The following is a 15,246-nucleotide window of genomic DNA, read 5'->3' as shown; positions in this document are numbered from 1 at the left end:
ACTTCTTAAAAATTAAACCATCTAAGTTGAGATGCCTCCAAGGATCAAAACTTGCCTCTCAATTTAGGTTAATTAATTCTCTAAGGAATGATTGATAGGAACAAACTGATAGGAAGTGGTCAGTTCTAAAGTGCAGGAACCTATCAGGACAGCCCCCACCCCCCAACACGGGAGTCCACAAAAGTGGGCAGGTGTGGACTATATACATCAGTGGTAGCCGAAACAGTGCCCTCCACATGAAGTTGGATTGTTGATACTGCTGTCCCTGACCAATAGCTATACATGCTGAGGCTGATGGGATTTGTAGTCCAACAACTTCTGAGGGGCATCTTATTGGTAATCCAATGATCTGCATACAGGCACATAGACACGAGTCAAAGGACACAGAATATATTACCCAATGTATGAGGGTCAGAAAGACTGCAATTCAATGAGAGCCAGTGTGGTGTAGTGGTTAAGAGCGGTAGTCTCGTAATCTGGGGAACCGGGTTCGCGTCTCCGCTCCTCCACATGCAGCTGCTGGGTGACCTTGTGCCAGTCACACTTCTTTGAAGTCTCTCAGCCCCACTCACCTCACAGAGTGTTTCTTGTGGGGGTGGGGGGTGGGAAAGGAGATTGTTAACCGCTTTGAGACTCCCTAAAGGGAGTGAAAGGTGGGATATCAACTCCAAATCCAATGTACGGTTTCCTGGAAAGGAGCCAGGAGTGGTTCATTCAGTGGGGCAGATTGCAACAGTGAGATCACTGCCACATACCAGGAGGGAGGGCAGGTGATGATGGTGGGGCTGTGTGGCCCCACCATCAGGGTCAATACAGCTCTCCTGCCATTGCACACATGCAGCCTTGACCTGACTGCCACCTTGCTCTTCCTCTTCTGGTAGATGACAGAAAGGCTATGCTCAGCTCCACCTTACCAGGTCAGATGTTTGAGGAGTTAGCTCCATAGGAATAAGCAGTGCTTACTTCTGACAACTGTGGTTCAATGGTTCTGAAATGAAGGGAAAGAGAGGTAAGCAACTAGGCCTTGGCCCATCCATGCCACAGAGGCCCATACTGTGTGCTTCCATTGGTTCCGGGCTCTGATATGACTCCTAGAAACATGCCAGTTGACCCAATAAAGCAGGAAGCTGGTTATTGGACAATAAACTAGTGTGTTTTCCTCTTCCTTCAGCCTTATAAGTATTTCATTTTTCTTTGACATTTTTTGGACTAGGATCTGGGACATGAGGGCTCAAATCCTTGCTCAGTCTCGAGGCTCACTGGATGAAATTGAGCCATTCAAAATGTATCAGCTTTACCTACCTCAGAGAATGGTTGTATGGATGAAATAGAGAAGGCAGAACTATATATGGCATCTTGGTTGGAGGACAAGTGGGATAGCCATTAAAGCAAAAACAAAATAAAACAAATGACATTCACAGGGATTCTGCCAATGCCTTCGGAATTGTGCCATCTTGGAAATTGGACACATCACTACTGCCATCCCAAAAGTGTTGTTCAACTTTCCAACTGGCAGTTTTATATTGCAAGCATTTTAATATTTTCAAAATATTAACAATGTTGACCCTGATTTTTTTTAATTAAAAGTATATCACTTAGACCTCAGTTATGAATTTTATAGCATTGCTATTTAATTCTTACATTCTTATCTCACCATTCCATGAATGGTTCCTGCCCCCATTTTATCTTCACAACAGTGAAGGATATTAAACTGAGAGAGAGTACCTGGCCCAAGGAAACTTTCTGAGTTCTCTGGGGATATGAACCTTGCCCTCCTGGGTTTAAGCTCACCATGCCCTGCCCTGGACGCAACATGGCCTCTTCATTTCACTCCCCCATTTCAAGTACGGAGTCCGTAGAATCAAAACAAGAGAGGATTAAATTAGTCATCTGTTACTCAGAATACATAGATCTTCTGGGAACCTATAATGTTGTGGGAACCTATAATGAGCCACAAATCTGACAAAACTAGATCTCCGCACGTCAATATTTCTATACAGCTTTCAAATATAAAAAAGAAAGGAGATATTAGGGGGCTAATCATTCACAAACATTGTCCACGGTCCTTTACAATGCAGTTGGCACAGCCACAATATTGAAGGCATGAAATAATTTGCAAGGTAAGCTTTAGGAAGGAATGGTGGCTCAGATCCTTTGTCAGGAATGGGGAGGCTGTAGCTCTGCAGATCCTTTTGGACTTCAGCTCCCACACTCCTTGACCATTGGCCATGCTGGCTGGGGCTGGTGGTCCAACAACCTCTGGAAGACCTTAGGTCCACCAGCCACCTTAATTTAAAATGGACCCCCTATCTTTCTACCCACGATTATCTGGATATACAATGCACATTGTAATGTTTCTGCAGTTTTCCATGATAGCGGGAATGCCGTTTGGAACCTAAACAGTCTGACTTCATAGTTCCAGCAAAGAGCTTAAAATAGTGCACATGGTTCTCTCGTTCCCATTCTTTATCACAACAAACCTGAGAAGTTGATTAGGCCAAGGTTCATGACTGTGTTAGAATTTGAACTCAAGTTTCCCAGGCCCTAGTCCAACACACTAAACACTGCACCATGCTGGTTCTTTTCCAAAGGTGACACACTTTAGAGTTACTGCGAGGATGCGGAGAAAAGATTTTCAGTAGCTTAGAATTTTATACCTATCCACCAAGATACAGTAAAAACCACACACAGGCTTAGATTCCTCCCTTTCTCCTCTTCCATCCACCTCTGCCTTTCTTATGCTTTACTCTTCTAGCCCTATATGTGTGTGTGTGTCTGTTTGTCTGTCCGTCTGTCTGTCTAAATATAGTAAAGATCGGCATCAGTTTTCCTGCTTTGTGTGTTTTCCTCATGTTTTGTAGGGGCCATAGCCCAGCAGTAGAGATAACGGTTATCTTGATTGAACTCAATACTCAACATCAACACCATTAAATAATTTCAATTTGCATATTTTAACTTGCAATTGTCGACAGCTCTGTAGTGACTAAAATGATTATGAACATTTATTCATTTATGTGTTTGCTTATATTTATCACGCCATTCATCCAAAGATCACAGGGCGGCTCACAACGTTATTTATTTATTTCAATGTTATTTATTTCTGTCCATCACTTTCTTCTCCCACCCCATCTCCAGTTCTAAAGAAGGCATGAAGTACAACCAAACAACAGTCAGTGAGTTTATTCTTCTGGGCTTCACCGATATCCGGAAACTGCAGCTCCTGTTATTCACCACCCTTCTCTTTTCCTACCTTCTGGCCATCCTAGGCAATGCTGTGATTATCATGGTTGCTCAAATAGATCACCGGCTACACACTCCTATGTATTTCTTCCTCCAGAATTTCTCTTTCTTGGAAATTGGCTTCACCACAGCAATAATTCCCCAAACCTTAGTCCATCTTTCAACCGGCAATAAAAACATCACTTACATTGGTTGCATGATACAGTCTTTCTTATATTTCCAACTGGGAACTACCGAGTTCTTCCTCTTAGCTGTCATGTCCTACGATCGATATGTAGCCATCTGCAATCCCTTGCGATATCCAGCCATCATGAACCATTACTTATGCATCACGCTGGTTGTGTTTTGTTGGGTTGGCAGTTTTCTCCTGATCATTGGTCCATCGGTGCTTTTCCTACAGTTTCCAATATGCAAGTCCAACGTCCTTGACCACTTCTTCTGTGACAATACACCGTTGATCAAACTCGTTTGTGGAGACACATCGCTTTTGGAATTCTTTGGGTTCATCACTGCTGTGCTTTCTGTGCTGGGAAGCTTGACAATTACAGTAATGTCATATGTCAAGATAATCCAAACCATCTTACATTTCCCCACTGCCACAGGGAGACAGAAGGCCTTTTCCACTTGTGCCTCTCACTTCATTGTGGTGTCCATCACCTACGGGAGCTGCATCTTCCTTTATATCAAACCAACACAGAGCAGCAAAGTGGAGTTTGGCAAAATGGTGGCCGTCCTCAATACTGTTGTGTCCCCTTTGCTCAACCCTTTCATCTACAGCTTGAGAAACAAACAGGTTCAGGAGGCCTTGAGAAATTTGTTTGGGCAACTCAAAACCATTGCTAAGGGACCAGGGACCATCTGAAAAGGAACTGTGAAAACAGATCATCTGAAAAGAGACTGTGAAAGGAAATGGGCATTATATTATTCTTCAGAAGTATCCATCTTTGCAGAAGCTCTGCCTAGAAAAATTAGTGTTACACACCATCTTGAAACATAATCATTACCAGTTCTTTTTTCTGGGGGGACACAAGGTTATGCATAACCCTAATCATTTTGTGAATCTTTGTACAGTGATACCTCGGGTTACATATGCTTCAGGTTACAGACTCCACTAACCCAGAAATATAATCTCAGGTTAAGGACTTTGCTTCAGGATGAGAACAGAAATTGTTCAGCGGCGGCACAGTGGCAGCAGGAGGCCCGATTAGCTAAAGTGGTGCTTCAGGTTAAGAACAGTTTCAGGTTAAGAACAGATCTCCAGAACAAATTAAGTACTTAACCTGAGGTACCACTGTACTTTTGTCCATTTGCTGCATTTATTTTTCCCAATTTGAACTATAAAATGGTGATTTTTCTTGAGTCAAAACAAGAGTACCCCTAAACATTTTTAGGAACAAAAAAATACTGATCATTACTATTATTGTCCTTTAATTTTGTTAAATAAATGTATTATTTAATTTCATTTCATTAAACAGACAAACATATCCATATACTGCATACTGTTCTGGAAGATGTATTATATATTATCTTATATAGCAGAAGTTCTACTTTGAATTAGGCTTTGCCAGCATCCTGTAGTTGAGATGGTTTTTCATGCAATTCCATAATTTGAGATTGAGAAAAGTAACATTTCCCGCACCTGCCAATGCCAAATGATGTGCTTGTTCCCTGCCACCAACCCCAAAGCTGATGGTTTTGAACATAGCTCTTCTCATTTGCAAATTTGGTAAGGGAACAGGTGTTGTGAAAGCCACCCATCATGAGTTGGTTCAGATGCTCTTGCTCTGGACTTCCTGAATTGAACAAGGATTTGGATTATTTGGCCTAAAAGGTATAAAGAGAGGTTTTGCGAACAAAGGAAGGTTTTCTTTTCCCCATTTTTCAAAACTTTTTGTTCCAGCTTTTGACATGCCCCAAGAAGTATCACGGGCCTATTTGAGTTGGTTCACAGTTATCCCTCCTCTCTTTCTTTTCAACTACACCAGTTTATTTGTCCTTTATTAAATAAATGTCTGCAGTCAAAAAGCACCTTTCAAAGCATCTTTAACTTGCCTGTTCCTCAGGCTGTACACAAAGGGCGTCATAAGAGGACACAACACATAGTTAAGAGATGACACTACTTTGTTGTTCTGGTATGATGTACATAGACATGATACCCTGATCTGGTATGATGTACATAGACATGCAGTTTCCATAGGTGACAGTGACAACAGTGATGTGGGAAGCACAGGTGGAAAAGGCCTTCTGCCTCCCTGCAGCAGCTGGGATGTGGAGAACAGTTGAGATTATATTCACATAGGACACAACAGTGATAGGTAAAGTCCCCAGTAGTGTAAACAGTGAAAGAATAAAGGCGGAGAGCTCCAGAAAAGGTGTGTCACCACAGAGAAGATGGAGTAATGGTTTGCTGTCACAGAAGAAATGGTCAATGATGTTTGAACCACAAAAAGGAAATTGAACGAATAGCAAAGTTTGAGCCAAAATCACAGCAAGCGACCCAATCCAAGAGAACAGCACCAAAAGTGTGCAGAACATCTCGTTCATGTTGGTGGTGTACCTTAGGGGATTGCAGATGGCCACATCAAAGGTCAAAGGACATCACAGTTGGCAGGAAGAAATCTGTGGTTCCCAGGAAGAAATAGAAAAACAATTGACTTATACATCCAGCATACGAGATTGTTTTCCTGCCACTTGGAAAGTTGAACAACACTTTTGGGATGGCAGCAGTGGTGTGTCCAATTTCCAAGATGGCACAATTCCGAAAGCCATTTGTTTTATTTTGTTTTTGCTTTAATGGCTATCCCACTTTTCCTCCAACCAAAATGCCATATATAGTTCTGCCTTCTCTATTTTATCCATACAACCATTCTCTGAGGTAGGTAAAGCTGATACATTTTGAATGGCTAAATTTCATCCAGTGAGCCTCGAGACTGAACAAGGATTTGAGCCCTCATCTCCCAGATCCTAGTCCAAAAAATGTCAAAGAAAAATAAAAAATGGGTGCTAACCTTTCCCCTTCTGGCTTTGGTCACAATGACTCAGGGTCCAATCCATGATTCTATGATTCTATGAAAATCCTCTCCCCTACCCGCCAGCCTCTATTGGCATTTAGAAGAAAGCTTCAATTTAAGTCAAAGAAAGGGGCTGGAGAGAGATTTGGGCAAATCGCTGGGAGGGAAATGGTTAAAAACCTTCCACTCCCTCCATAGTTGTGAGCTGAATCACCATCATCACATTATATTGCAAGCATTTTAATATTTTCAAAATATTAACAATGTTGACCCTGATTTTTTTTATTAAAAGTATATCACTTAGACCTCAGTTATGAATTTTATAGCACTGCTATTTAATTCTTACATTCTTATCTCACCATTCCATGAATGGTTCCTGCCCCCATTTTATCTTCACAACAGTGAAGGATGTTAAGCTGAGAGAGAGTACCTGGCCCAAGGAAACTTTCTGAGTTCTCGGGGGATATGAACCTTGCCCTCCTGGGTTTAAGCTCACCATGCCCTGCCCTGGACGCAACATGGCCTCTTCATTTCACTCCCCCATTTCAAGTACGGAGTCCGTAGAATCAAAACAAGAGAGGATTAAATTAGTCATCTGTTACTCAGAATACATAGATCTTCTGGGAACCTATAATGTTGTGGGAACCTATAATGAGCCACAAATCTGACAAAACTAGATCTCCGCTCGTCAATATTTCTATACAGCTTTCAAATATAAAAAAGAAAGGAGATATTAGGGGGCTAATCATTCACAAATGTTGTCCACGGTCCTTTACAATGCTGTTGGCACAGCCACAATATTGAAGGCATGAAATAATTTGCAAGGTAAGCTTTAGGAAGGAGAGGTGGGTCAGATCCTTTGTCAGGAATGGGGAGGCTGTGGCTCTGCAGATCTTTTTGGACTTCAGCTCCCACACTCCTTGACCATTGGCCATGCTGGCTGGGGCTGGTGGTCCAACAACCTCTGGAAGACCTTAGGTCCACCAGCCACCTTAATTTAAAATGGACCCCTATCTTTCTACCCACGATTATCTGGATATACAATGCACATTGTAATGTTTCTGCAGTTTTCAATGATAGCGGGAATGCCATTTGGAACCTGACAGCCTGACTTCATAGTTCCTGCAAAGAGCTTAAAATGGTGCACATGGTTCTCTCGTTCCCATTCTTCAAACCTGAGAAGTTGATTAGGCCAAGGTTCATGACTGTGTCAGGATTTGAACTCAAGTTTCCCAGGCCCTAGTCCAACACACTAAACACTGCACCATGCTGGTTCTTTTCCAAAGGTGACACACTTTAGAGTTACTGCGAGGATGCGGAGAAAAGATTTTCAGTAGCTTAGAATTTTATACCTGTCCACCAAGATAAAAAGCACACACAGTCTTAGATTCCTCCCTTTTTCCTCTTCCATCCACCTCTGCCTTTCTTATGCTTTACTCTTCTAGCCCTGTGTGTGTGTGTGTCTGTCTGTCTGTACGTCTGTCTGTCTAAATATAGTAAAGATCGGCATCAGTTTTCCTACTTTGTGTGTTTTCCTCATGTTTTGTAGGGGGCATAGCCCAGCAGTAGAGATAATGGTTATGGTATCTTGATTGAACTCAATCCTCAACATCAACACCATTAAGTAACAGATAGGTAGCCGTGTTGGTCTGCCATAGTCAAAATAAAAAAATTCCTTCCAGTAGCACCTTAAAGACCAACTAAGTTAGTTCTTGGTATGAGCTTTCGTGTGCATGCAGAAGTGTGCATCTGAAGAAGTGTGCATGCACACGAAAGTTCATACCAAGAACTAACTTAGTTGGTCTTTAAGGTGCTACTGGAAGGAATTTTTTTATTTTGACCATTAAGTAATTTCGATTGGCATATTTTAACTTGGGGGTTGAGGCAGTGGAAGACAGAAGTGCCTGGCGTGCTCTGGTCCATGGGGTCACGAAGAGTCGGACATGACTAAACAACAACAACTTGGGGGTTGCACATGCAATTGTCGACAGCTCTGTAGTGACTAAAATGATTATGAACTTTTATTCATTTATGTGTTTCCTTATATTTATCATGCCATTCATCCAAAGATCACAGGGTGGTTCACAACGTTATTTATTTATTTCAATGTTATTTATTTCTGTCCATCACTTTCTTCTCCCACCCCATCTCCAGTTCTAAAGAAGGCATGAAGTACAACCAAACAACAGTCAGTGAGTTTATTCTTCTGGGCTTCACCGATATCCGGAAACTGCAGCTCCTGTTATTCACCACCCTTCTCTTTTCCTACCTTCTGGCCATCCTAGGCAATGCTGTGATTATCATGGTTGCTCAAATAGATCACCGGCTACACACTCCTATGTATTTCTTCCTCCAGAATTTCTCTTTCTTGGAAATTGGCTTCACCACAGCAATAATTCCCCAAACCTTGGTTCATCTTTCAACCGGCAATAAAAACATCACTTACATTGGTTGCATGATACAGTCCTTCTTATATTTCCAACTGGGAACTACCGAGTTCTTCCTCTTAGCTGTCATGTCCTACGATCGATATGTAGCCATCTGCAATCCCTTGCGATATCCAGCCATCATGAACCATTACTTATGCATCACGCTGGTTGTGTTTTGTTGGGTTGGCAGTTTTCTCCTGATCATTGGTCCATGGGTGCTTTTCCTACAGTTTCCAATATGCAAGTCCAACGTCCTTGACCACTTCTTCTGTGACAATACACCATTGATCAAACTCGTTTGTGGGGACACATCACTTTTGGAATTCTTTGGGTTCATCACAGCTGTGCTTTCTGTTCTGGGAAGCTTGACAATTACAGTAATGTCATATGTCAAGATAATCCAAACCATCTTACATTTCCCCACTGCCACAGGGAGACAGAAGGCCTTTTCCACTTGTGCCTCTCACTTCATTGTGGTGTCCATCACCTACGGGAGCTGCATCTTCCTTTATATCAAACCAACACAGAGCAGCAAAGTGGAGTTTGGCAAAATGGTGGCCGTCCTCAATACTGTTGTGTCCCCTTTGCTCAACCCTTTCATCTACAGCTTGAGAAACAAACAGGTTCAGGAGGCCTTGAGAAATTTGTTTGGGCAACTCAAAACCATTGCTAAGGGACCAGGGACCATCTGAAAAGGAACTGTGAAAACAGATCATCTGAAAAGAGACTGTGAAAGGAAATGGGCATTATATTATTCTTCAGAAGTATCCATCTTTGCAGAAGCTCTGCCTAGAAAAATTAGTGTTACACACCATCTTGAAACATCATCATTACCAGTTCTTTTTTCTGGGGGGACACAAGGTTATGCATAACCCTAATCATTTTGTGAATCTTTGTACAGTGATACCTCGGGTTACATATGCTTCAGGTTACAGACTCCACTAACCCAGAAATATAATCTCAGGTTAAGGACTTTGCTTCAGGATGAGAACAGAAATTGTTCAGCGGCGGCACAGTGGCAGCAGGAGGCCCGATTAGCTAAAGTGGTGCTTCAGGTTAAGAGCAGTTTCAGGTTAAGAACAGGTCTCCAGAACAAATTAAGTACTTAACCTGAGGTACCACTGTACTTTTGTCCATTTGCTGTATTTATTTTTCTCAATTTGAACTATAAAATGGTGATCTTTCTTGAGTCAAAACAAGAGTACCCCTAAACATTTTTAGGAACAAAAAAAACACTGATCATTACTATTATTGTCCTTTAATTTTGTTAAATAAATGTATTATTTAATTTAATTTCATTAAACAGACAAACATATCCATATACTGCATACTGTTCTGGAAGATGTATTATATATTATCTTCTATAGCAGAAGTTCTACTTTGAATTAGGCTTTGCCAGCATCCTGTAGTTGAGATGGTTTTTCATGCAATTCCACAATTTGAGACTGACGAAAGTAACATTTCCTGCACCTGCCAATGCCAAATGATGTGCTTGTTCCTGCAGCAGCTGGGATGTGGAGAACAGTTGATATTATATTCACATAGGACACAACAGTGATAGGTAAAGTCCCCAGTAGTGTAAACACTGAAAGAATAAAGGCGGAGAGCTCCAGAAAAGGTGTGTCACCACAGAGAAGATGGAATAATGGTTTGATGTCGCAGAAGAAATGGTCAATGATGTTTGAGTCACAAAAAGGAAATTGAACGAATAGCAGAGTTTGAGCCAAAATCACAGCAAGTGACCCAATCCAAGAGAAGAGCACCAAAAGTGTGCAGAACATCTCGTTCATGTTGGTGGTGTACCTTAGGGGGTTGCAGATGGCCACATATCGGTCAAAGGACATCACAGTCAGCAGGAAGAAATCTGTGGTTCCCAGGAAAAAATAGAAAAACAATTGACTTATACATCCAGCATACGAGATTGTTTTCCTGCCAGTTGGAAGGTTGAACAACACTTTTGGGATGGCAGCAGTGGTGTGTCCAATTTCCAAGTTGGCACAATTCCGAAAGCCATTTGTTTCATTTTGTTTTTGCTTTAATGGCTATCCCACTTGTCCTCCAACCAAAATGCCATATATAATTCTGCCTTCTCTATTTCATCCATACCACCATTCTCTGAGGTAGGTAAAGCTGATACATTTTGAATGGCTCAATTTCATCCAGTGAGCCTCGAGACTGAGCAAGGATTTGAGCCCTCATCTCCCAGATCCTAGTCCAAAAAATGTCAAAGAAAAATGAAAAGTCCATTACATACTTATAAGTCTGAAGGAAGAGGAAAACACACTAGTTTATTGTCCAATAAACAGCTTCCTGATTTATTGGGTCAACTGGCATGTTTCAAGGGTCATATCAGAGCCCGGAACCAATGGAAGCACACAGTATGGGCCTCTGTGGCATGGCTGGGCCAAGGCCTAGTTGCTTACCTCTCTTTCCCTTCATTTCAGAACCATTGAACCACAGTTGTCAGAAGTAAACACTGCTTATTCCTATGGAGCTAACTCCTCAAACATCTGACCTGGTAAGGTGGAGCTGATCATAGCCTTTCTGTCATCTACCAGAAGAGGAAGAGCAAGGTGGCAGTCAGGTCAAGGCTGCATGTGTGCAATGGCAGGAGAGCTGTATTGACCCTGATGGTGGGGCCACACAGCCCCACCATCATCACCTGCCCTCCCTCCTGGTATGTGGCAGTGATCTCACTGTTGCAATCTGCCCCACTGAATGAACCACTCCTGGCTCCTTTCCAGGAAACCATGCATTGGATTGCAGTCTTTCTGACAACAACAACAACAACAACAACAACAACAACAACAACAATTTATTATTTATACCCCACCCATCTGGCTGGGCTTTCCCAGCCACTCTGGGCGGCTTCCAAAAAATATTAAAATACTGTGATACATCAAACATTAAAAGCTTCCCTAAACAGGGCTGCCTTCAGATGTCTTCTAAAAGTCTGGTAGTTGTTGTTCTCTTTGACATCTGGTGGGATGGTGTTCCACAGGGAGGGCGTCACTACCGAGAAGGCCCTCTGCCTGGTTCCCTGTAACTTGGCTTCTCGCAGTGAGGGAACCACCAGAAGGCCCTCGGTGCTGGACCTCAGTGTCCGGGTAGAACAATGGGGGTGGAGACGCACCTTCAGATACATTGGATAATATATTCTGTGTCCTTTGCCTCATGTCTATGTGCCTGTATGCAGATCATTGGATTACCAATAAGATGCGCCTCAGAAGTTGTTGGACTACAAATCCCATCAGCCTCAGCATGTATAGCTATTGGTCAGGGACAGCAGTATCAACAATCCAACTTCATGTGGAGGGCACTGTTTTGGCTACCACTGATGTATACAGTCCACACCTGCCCACTTTTGTGGACTCCCGTGGGGGGGGGGCTGTCCTGATAGGTTCCTGCGCTTTAGAACTGACCACTTCACCACTGTCTAGATGCTGGCCTATGAGAAGGAGATCTGGTATTCATTCAGTTGTTTTCTGATTTCCTGGTATCAACCAAGGTTACTAGAGGTCATCATCATTATCATTATTATTTTTAAAAAAGTTTAAGAAGTTTGTTCCTATCAATCATTCCTTAGAGAATTAATTAACCTAAACTGAGAGGCAGGTTTTGATCCTTGGAGGCATCTCAACTTAGATGGTTTAATTTTTAAGAAGTTAATAAGTAGACTGGAGCTTGGGAACTAATCAGCTGTTTAAAAAAGTTTTGAAATTAATTATCTGCCAAGTTTCTAGCAATGCTCTATGAAAAGGCCTATGAAAACTAGATTTTTAAAAGTCCCGTGTAAAAGTGTAATTTAACATCAGTGTAAAAAGACATACTGTATATTTAAAATCAACATGTTTTTGACAAAGGTCCTCCTTCTGACAGGTAGAATGTCATGATTAGAGTTGAGGTGAAATTACCTACTCATGGCATTTCACAACCACTTCCAGCTCTGTCAAAATCACTCTTATGGCAACTTTTTCTGTGCACAAAAAATATTTGTTTTGCTTAAATTCCCACCACTTGCCCACACTCTCAGTTCCTCACAATTGCCCTCAGTTATGCTAACCAGTCAAATCTGGGTGGCTGTAAGGGACTCTGATCTGCTAGAATCAACTAAGGTTGCTGGAGGTCAGAAATTATTCTGTCACAGTTTAATAAATTTGTTCCTTGAATTCATTCCCTAGAGAATTAATTACCACCCAGAAAATGAATAAGAAGCACACCTTGATTCATAGGGGTATTTCAGCATAGATACTACTACTATTATTATTAAGAAATTAATGAGTAGACTTGGAGCTTAAGAAAATATATAATAAAGTTTAAAGTTTATTATATAGCAAAAATTCCTGCAGTACTTTTAGATAGTCTATGAATACTGGGATGGGTGGTTTTTTTAACAAACTAAGTCCCCTAACGTAAACATCAATGTAAAATAATATACATTTTAAATTAGCACTCCTTTGCAAAACTGTTGTCATTTGTATTCATTTCTGAAAAAAGCAGCTCTCTTTAGAAATGAACAAACACTTTCCACTTTGACAAAATCACTTTTATGACAACCTTTTCAGTATTCTGGATAAAAGTAAAATTAAAATTAAACACCACTTGTCGGCACCCTCAGTTCCCTACTTTTGCTCTCAGTGATACCAGCTAGCCATATCTGGGTGAGTGCACATTTAGATACTTATAAAGTACTTTTGGAAAGCATTCAAGGAATGAGAGGAGAGGAGAGATGGGCTACAAGGAAAAGTTAGCATCCATTGATGGTGGTCGGGCCACTGCAAGCATGAAGAACTGACAATGACCGCTCCCCGCTTAAAATGGGGGGCGCCCTTTGCGTGGACGCGTGCAGCCCCTGGATCTGGAGCGGCTCCAACAGCATAGGCTTGGCTTTGCCTTCCCTCAGGTGGGATACCTGGAGGTCTCCACCTACCTCAGTCAGTTGTCCAATACCACCTGGGGGAAGCGTTGCCAAGGAGACCAGGCCAGGTAGGGGAGGGATTACCTGCCCACACAATAGAGGGAGGATCTTACCTAGGAATCCACACTTGGCTCCAGAGCTTCTCCAGGAAGGACGTACCTGGACTTCCTCGCTCCAAAGGTAAGCCTGGGGCCTTTGCCCCCCCCCACTAGAGGGATCCCAAGGGATAACGGGGGGTAATGGACTTCAGGATACCCCTTCAAAAGGGGATCCTTTTCCTTAGGTGGGCCCTGATGCCCCGGGGTGTTGGGTGGTGGCATGGGGGCCCCTCTAGCTGCCCCCCATGCCTGCGGGGGCGTGTGGGCCGCGGGGGGGGGGGAGGCAACGCCACGCGCGGCCCCTTCCCTTCCCCCGCCAGGCCTGGCGGCCCTGGGGTGCGGCGGGTGGTGGAGGGGGGGGTCCCCGGTCACCTCCCAGGGCCTTGGTGGCCCCCAGACGGCCTCTTTTAGGCCGCAGGGAGGCCCGCGGCGTTTCGTGAGGCCTTACTAGGCCTCGGGGGGGCTCCTCCGTGTCCCCCAGCCCTGGAGCCTCCCCCGGGCGGCGGGGGCCTTCCCGCCGCCCCCGTGATCGCCGGGGGGGCCGCGGGCCCCGCCACGCGGCCTCCCCCGGCCCCGGAGGGCTGCCTGGGCCGCGGGGAGGCCTGGCTGGGCCTCGGCGAGGCCTTGCCGCATTTTGCGGCCTAGCCGGGCCTCCGGCGGCCCTGGGGCCTTTCCTGGGCGGTGGGGGGCCTTCCCGCCGCCCCCGCGATCGCCGGGGGGCCCCCGGGCCCCGCCACAAGGCCTCCCCCGGCTCCGGAGGGCTGCCTGGGCCGCGGGGAGGCCTGGCTGGGCCTCGGCGAGGCCTTGCCGCATTTTGCGGCCTAGCCGGGCCTCCGGCGGCCCTGGGGCCTTTCCTGGGCGGCGGGGGCCTTCCCGCCGCCCCCGCGCTCGCCGGGGGGCCCCCGGACCCCGCCACGCGGCCTCCCCCAGCTCCGGAGGGCTGCCTGGGCCGCAGGGAGGCCTGGCTGGGCCTCGGCGAGGCCTTGCCGCATTTTGCGGCCTAGCCGGGCCTCCGGCGGCCCTGGAGCTTCTCCTGGGCGGCGGGGGCCTTCCCGCCACACCCACAATCGCCGGGGTGGGGGCGCGGGCTGCGGCACATGCCCTCCCCGGCTCCGGGAGGCCTAACCGGGCCTCAGAAAGGCTCTGCTGAATAGTGCGGCCTAGCTGGGCCTACAGCGGCTTTGGAGCCTCCCCTGGACGGTGGGGGCCTTCCTGCCACCCCCCCATTCCGTGGGGGGGCCGCGAGCCACACCGCATGGCCTTCCCCCACCTTTGGTCAGCCTTTAAGGCCGCAGGGGGGCCCTGCCGCCTCGTATGGCCTACACCAGGCCTCTGGCGACCCTGGAACCTCCCCTGGGCGGCGGCGGGGGGGGGACCTTTGCAGCCGGTGGGCATACCCGCCTCCCCCCCCAGATGGCCCCGGGGGACAGTGTGTGCCTCTGCTTGCCCCCCCATAAACCATGGTGGGGCCTGCTTAGTGGTGGCCCCAAGTCTGCAGCCATTTCAATGGCGATCGCATGGCAGCAGCCATTGCGCCGGTGGCTACATGG

General features: G+C 45.2%; 2 protein-coding genes across 2 annotated transcripts; both read left to right on the top strand.

Moving 5' to 3' along the window:
• Positions 1–3,148: 3,148 nt before the first annotated feature.
• Positions 3,149–4,102, top strand: LOC310692588 (olfactory receptor 6E1-like; the record flags this gene model as incomplete). Its single annotated transcript, XM_083473531.1, has 1 exon — positions 3,149–4,102. One exon carries the CDS (start codon positions 3,149–3,151, stop codon positions 4,100–4,102), a length of 954 nt encoding a protein of 317 aa, XP_083329657.1.
• Positions 4,103–8,418: 4,316 nt separating this feature from the next.
• LOC310692587 (olfactory receptor 6E1-like) lies at positions 8,419–9,372 on the top strand (the record flags this gene model as incomplete). Its single annotated transcript, XM_083473530.1, has 1 exon — positions 8,419–9,372. The coding sequence occupies one exon, from the start codon at positions 8,419–8,421 to the stop codon at positions 9,370–9,372; it is 954 nt and encodes a 317-aa protein (XP_083329656.1).
• Positions 9,373–15,246: the final 5,874 nt, after the last annotated feature.

This window comes from Podarcis liolepis (genome assembly GCF_965112155.1).
Source record: "Podarcis liolepis genome assembly, chromosome: 13".
Classification (NCBI taxonomy): Eukaryota; Metazoa; Chordata; class Lepidosauria; order Squamata; family Lacertidae; genus Podarcis; species Podarcis liolepis.
This window is presented reverse-complemented; position numbering and strand designations above follow the sequence as displayed.